We start from the raw sequence: 6,899 nt of genomic DNA, 5'->3' as shown, positions 1-6,899 counted from the left end.
TCTGGTTTCTCTTGTTTCTTTTTCTACATTTATTACATGTATAAGATGTTTTACAAATTCATTATTCCTGTTGATCTTAAAGGAAATAATAATGATTTCTTTGTTTAATGGTATTTACTCTAGTTATACTTTAGAAATGATTTGATTACGTTAGAGTTTATGCTCATAATCGAATGAATTATTATCATTGCATAATCGTAGTCTTCGTTTGACCACATCATTAAATCGTCTATGTATCTGAGTGATTTTATCTCTCATTATGCTGCTTTACAATTGCATAATCGAATCTTTGTTGAACAGTCATGTTGGAGTTACATACGTATGCTGATTTTGTGTTATTGATGAACCAGAAGTGAAAGTTCACCTTTTGTTTGTATCCTTAAATTGTTCATCTTTAAGTAAACTGTTTGGCATTCAAAGTAAACTACTTCAGTCAGAAAGTGATAAGTTTATCTGCGTTTATCGTACCAGACTTAAAATAAAAAGGATGATATTAATTGATAGTTTTAATTCACTAATTTTAGATCAGTATTACCATTAAAACGTGGTGTAAATATGTTTAGAAAGTGTGGATTTTGTAATTTTTTTAGGTCTAAGGCATTCAATGAATTCCTCAAGTACTATAATCGATTCACAAATGCATAGTCAACTGTAAGCCTTAACTTTACTCCGCGTCAATTGTACGATACTGTTTTTACCCAGTATTTAACAACACTAAAATAATAAATTATATACAATGTCACCTAAAACATCTTTCGAATGAAAGCAGATTGCCTCGACAAAGCCTTAAGTCACAATCATTATAGGCTTGGATGGACAGTGGCTAGCAGTGAAATCCAGAACTCACGTTTCGTCCTAATATAGAGGGGTTTAGGCAATAATCAATGGAACCTGGAAGTTGACAAGAAGGGTTATGTAATAACCATGGTGAAGTTGAAGAGTTTACATAGGCTTTAAGGTCTAGATGAGTGAAAACACTGATAAATATAAAGTTAGTTTTAATATCTATCAAATAAGAATAGGTTTAGGAATGATTAAATAACAATTTCATAGTTACATGTAGCTATGATCGAAAATATGGATTTACCTAGGCAATGATAAATTAACAATTGTTTTTTTCTGGACAAATAAATTTTATATGAGTTTCTGAATTGCTTCTTCCATAACGAAATGAAGGGAAGCCGGGTTACTTACGCCTGTTACCTCTCGTGGAGGAGCATATGCCGCCCACCAGTAGTTTCCATCTAATCCTGTCCTGGGCAATCCTTTCCAGTTAACATTCATCCTTTTCATATCTGCTTCCCGGCCTAATGTGTTCTTTTGCCTTCCTCTTTTCCGCTTTCCTTCCGGATTTGAAGTTGGGGATTGCCTCGTGATGCATATTGGTGATTCCCTTAATGTATGTCCTATCCACATCCAACGTCTTTTCCTAATTTCCTCAACTACTGTCAATTTATATCTCCTCATTTCCAATGCTATTTAACTGCTCTTCCCGGTCTCCCACATTGTTCGGACATTCCATGTACCTATGAAAATTGTTGCTCTGGTTGTTAGAAGGGGCATCGGACTTATGAATTCCGAAGGATCTCGGCTTTCATCCTGAGGCATCATAATTCTTCCTTGAACTCGGAGGGCAGAGTTTAAATGGTCTGAATTATATTTTTTCTGGTTAGCGTGTTAGTTTTCGAAGGGATGGGATCGCTAACCTCATGCCCAACCCTCCTCCTTTGTGTGGACTTGGAACCGGCAGTAACTCTAGAAGAGCTATAGGCAGAGTTGAAGCCGGGTTGCTTTGTTGATAATTTTGAAGGATTGGTAAACGTTAATAATATGCCTGCTGTCAACTTAGTTTCCAGCTAACACAGTGTTTAAAACTACTGCACCTTTTAGTCTCGAATTCTTTTAAACATCTAAACATATTTATTACAATTTTTGTTCTATCTATGTCCTAAAATGAATGAAGGTTTCTCTATTTACTACATTCAGATAGTATTTATTTAAAGTCAAATAACATGGGTTTAAATAAATCAATGAAGTTAAACCGGGATGTAAATTTTATGTGTTTTAATGAACTGATGACGTGTTACGTAACTTCTATATACTACTTACAATTCGATATAAGTCGTGTAGCTTTTTTGTACCTATTGACTACATGTTACGTATTCAAACAACGACTTATTTTATAAAGTATAGAGTAGATCGCTTGTATAGAGAAGTGAGAATAGATTATATTTGATATGGCTGAACTACAGTAGCGATGGCTTCTCACTAGAACTCTGAGAATCACCTCTCGAAAGTAATTCTCAGAGTTCTACTGAGAAGTCGTGACCAGTAAAGTCCAACCATGTTAGGTGTGTAGCAGTTACTCACCGTAGATGATATTTGTTCGGAGCATAGTTTGTGTTGATGAAGATAATTTTTTTGAAATGTTCATCACCTGTTGTATATTTTCATACTGAGTTCTGTGAGATAGAAATGAGCTAATAGATTAACGGTTCGGTTAAGCTCGTTAATTCAAGAATTTGTATCCTAAAACGAAAACTAATTCATCTGTGTTCGATATGTCTTTCAACAGATTATCCACTAATCGGTAACATAAGCTACTGTGATTTTCATCTATCTAGGTCATTCAATAAATAACATTGTCCAATTAGTACGTCACTCATAAGTATCACAGGCAACTTATTATTTATATAAACGTAAACAAATATTTTATGTCCAATTATTAATGGAATATTTTATTAACTTTTTTTGAATTTCAAAAAAGAATATCTATTCAGAAAGAAGCAAAGAATTTCTACTCCCATCCCATGCAGACACATATATATAATAATAATAATGGTAGGTAACCATAGTTTCAGTCGGTTTGACCTTCGAATAACATCGGGAAATTTTTGTAAATAACAGATATAGTATAAATTGAATTGTTGATTCGAATTTAACTAGCTACGTTTATATGAAAGTATTGTACTATATTTGATTAATGCTTAACTCTTCACAGCCATACATTCATTTCATCTTCCATGAGGAATAGCTTACATCTTGATTTAGGATTCTTACATATCGGTGATTTTAGTGATGTTACAATTTTTGTTTAGTTTTTTACATGAACAAGCAAACGTATTTCATTTGCGAACATGATTACATTGTTGTTTTACTTACATTTAATAGTACATGTTTATCCAAACCATACACACACTCATAATAGTAATAATAATAGCTATGATGTAACCGATCAACAAGTAAATCACACTACTATTATTGATAATGATGACTTATTATGGTTACAATGGAAACATTTACATCAGAAGAATTATTCTACTTATAAGGAGTATAATGAACATCGTAAAAATTGGTTATATAATTTACATTCTATTAAACAACATAATCTAATGCATGATAAAGGTTTAGAATTATATACAATAGGATTAAATCAATTCTCTGATTTAAATTGGAGTCATATAAGTACAATATATTTAACTAATTTAAGTCAATATTTTTTAAATAGACATAAAAAACAAAGTCAAATACTATTGAAACAATCATTAAATGAAACAAGATTAAAGGAAATACCAGATTCATGGGATTGGAGAAAAGTAGGTGTTGTAAGTAAAGTTAAAGTACAGGTATGGTTTCTTTTACTTGGATGTTGAATTTATGTCAAATTTTTGTTGACTGTTAAATTTATAATCCTTAAATTACTAATGATACTATAAAAGCCATGACCAGTTGAGTCCGATCCGTGTCGAGTGTGAGACAGTTATCCAACACAGATAATGGATAAAGGGTTGTGCAAAATCATGTATCGACAGAAACTAGATGTTAACACCATTGGATGCCGGCTCAGTGATCCAGGGGTTAAGGGTCGGTGCTCAAGACCTAGGGTCTTGGGTACGGAATCGTGGATGCACACTGCGGAGGAGTCTCATACTAGGGCGAAACGCCCGTCCATTGTTTCCAAGTTTTCCCTTTTGATCTACCTTGAATAGACTAGCGAATTCAACTGTTAAAATACTACAATCTCTACAAATCCCCATATTGATAATAAATAATTACATTGATGTTTCATCCTATTACGTAACAAGAATGTTCACCAAACAGAATTTAGTTAACAAAGAATTTTAAAAAATGGGAGTAATTTTAAAATTGGGATCAAATTTTACATTGGGAAAAAGAGTTAATGAAAGGCAGTTGTAATGATTCTCAAAATGTGGAAATAATTTTTTCTTCAAACTGACATCATTTGGAGAACTGTTAAACATACTTTTTACATTTCAGTTGATTGTATTAAAACACCTATTTTATTATTAATATATATATTCTTATTATATCCCAATGAGTAGAAAACATTGTATTTCTGACGTTTCGTAACCTAATGTAAGCCACTTCTTCAGAGTAGATGCATTACCGAAATTAAATTAACCCCACTATTTCTTATTACAAACGCATGCGCTTTTCATACCTGCATTTTTATACACAAATTAATACGGTGATAGGTAAGACTAATTCACCTTGACCAAGAATAACTTGACATTGACATATTCAGACCTATTATGATTTTGATTGCATCGAAAATATTCTTCATTGTTTCGTTTGTACTATTTAAACTTGCGTTAATTTAATTCGATTATTTATTTACTCTAAAGAAGTGGCTTACATTGAGTTATGAAATGTCAGAAATATAATTATCCTACTCATTGAGATATAGATCAGAAGGGGTTTTGTGGAGATTTTAGTAATTTCATATAGTTGAAATCATGAGTCGACTGAAGCTAGACCACAATAGAAAACCTGGAAGCACTTGACGACCGTTTCGTCCTATTGTGGGACTCCTCAGCAGTGCGCATACACCATGTGTCCTTGCGAGATTGGAACCCTGGACCTTTCATCTCTCTTGCCACATCACTTACTGATTATTATTATTATACTTGAACTCTCGTGAAAATCCTGTTTGAAGAGATTACTACATAAAGAGATAAAATATAGTGGAAATATCTAATAGTGTTAGCTAGGTTTCAGATTTATATACATATAGGTAGTACATTATTAATGCTTATTTTCTCTTCATAATTATACACATATCAACATGTTTATGATGAATGGGACTTTTTGTTATTATATTTAGGGTGAATGTGGTGCTTGTTGGGCATTTTCAGCTGCTGGAGCATTAGAAGGACAGTTAAAAAATAGGAATGGTCCTTTTGTTGAATTATCATCACAACAATTGATTGATTGTAGTCATTCTTTTGGTAATCACGGCTGTTTAGGCGGTGATATGAATAATGCATTTCGATATGTTGAAAAAGATGGAATACAATCAGAGGAAAGTTATCCTTATTTGACAAAAGTGAGTTTTGCTTTTTCTTTCAGTTCCCTCATGTTTTAATACATATCAAATAAAGTAAGTTCACATAACAGTTTGAAAAGAAAAAAAAGTCATTTATATCACCAACAAATGGTTTATTTATCATCTGGCTAAACAGTAGACAAAGTTAGTCAATATCACTAGTTATAGTTTTGAAAAGAAAATTAAATTCTGAATGGTGCTACTGTAAATGACCTTTAGTAGTGTAAAAATGTAACTTCAACGCTAAACTCCATCAAAATCATCCACTTGAGCTACAAATCTTCTCCACTATCTCAAAACTATGTTAACTATTCAATGATTACATATCAAATGTTGTGAAACATTACAACGAATTGATTGTCAATTTCATTAAAGAATAGAGTTTTAGATTATAGGGAATATAGCTCGTTTGGCCAGTTTGAAAAAATTAAATACTGCTTATCTTCGACTGAATTTTTGTATCATCACCACAGAGACTTTATATCGTATAATATTATTCTATGAAAGACAATATAAATAGTTGAACTTCAAATTTGTTTTATATTTTTAGAGATTATAAATTCAAATATACTACTTATTTCTTGTTTACTTCACAAAAAAATGTAATTTGATCCAACTCCAATAGGATTTATTATCTGGTTAGCGTTTTTTTAGCGAGCTAGTTTTCTACGGGAAGCGGTCGCTAACCCCATGCCCAACCCTCCTCCTTTGTGTTGTTTTGGGACCGGCAGTAGCCGCCGGAGGGGCTACAGGCGAAGTTAATAGAAATTTTACTGAACTAGAAAGCTGACACATTAGTATTTGGACTTTTATTTTCAAGTCCATCTATTGCATTGACTACCTATATTTATTGTTATTATTTATCGAAGATTACCGTTCTATTGAGTTAATGTCATTTACAATAAGTATTTCCCTGAGTTCATAATTAGATTGTAATTTGAATGTTTATATGTACTATAGTAATAGATTATCTGAATTAAATTTACATTTTAATAACGAATAGTATCTGAACATTTCGAAAACTTATCAGTTATTCTATAGTTTCTACATATATGTACGTATTGAAGACTAATACAACAATCAATATACATGGTTTCCCTCGAGATGATCATCAATGTTCTCTGATATCTATATAGAATTTTCAGCACAAAGTATTTCAACAAGTTTCCTTTTTATCAGAAGAGGTTTTCTGTGGAGATTTAATATTTTCATAGTTGGAAGCGTGAGTCAGTTGAAGCTAGACCATCATGGAAAATCTGGAAGCACTGGACGATCGTTTCGTCCTATTGTGGGACTCCTCAGCAGTGCGCATCCACGATCCCACCTTGAGATATTCGAACCCAGGACCTACCAGTCTCGCGCCAGAGCACTTAACTGATAGACCACTAAGCCGGCATCCGATAGTGTTTATGTCTAACTCCAACCAATCCACGAAGTTGAGCAACCATTCATCAATTGTCTTCAGTGCTCTGGCGCGAGACTGGTAGGTCCTGGGTTCCAATCTCGCAAGGCGGCATCGTGTATGCGCACTGCTGAGGAGTCCCACAATAGG

General features: G+C 33.0%; 2 protein-coding genes across 2 annotated transcripts in view; both read left to right on the top strand.

The window, feature by feature from the left end:
* Positions 1–2,810: 2,810 nt before the first annotated feature.
* The window catches only part of Smp_149730 (SmCL2-like peptidase (C01 family)), a gene marked incomplete at both ends in the record, with an annotated part of 12,324 nt that continues 8,235 nt past the window's right edge, over positions 2,811–6,899 (top strand). The window contains 2 exons of the mRNA XM_018790640.1: positions 2,811–2,841; positions 3,172–3,626. Coding sequence (XP_018646152.1) covers positions 2,811–2,841; positions 3,172–3,626 — 486 coding nt within the window. The remainder of the gene's footprint in view (positions 2,842–3,171; positions 3,627–6,899) is intronic.
* Positions 5,126–5,400, top strand: Smp_119210 (subfamily C1A unassigned peptidase (C01 family); the record flags this gene model as incomplete). Its single annotated transcript, XM_018790641.1, has 2 exons — position 5,126; positions 5,354–5,400. Coding segments are annotated over 2 exons (48 nt in total), but the record flags the coding sequence as incomplete, so codon positions are not given.

The sequence above is a fragment of the Schistosoma mansoni genome (assembly GCF_000237925.1).
Source record: "Schistosoma mansoni, WGS project CABG00000000 data, supercontig 0049, strain Puerto Rico, whole genome shotgun sequence".
NCBI lineage: Eukaryota > Metazoa > Platyhelminthes > Trematoda > Strigeidida > Schistosomatidae > Schistosoma > Schistosoma mansoni.
Note: the sequence above shows the minus strand (reverse complement) of the source record. Positions and strands in the feature narration are given on the sequence as shown.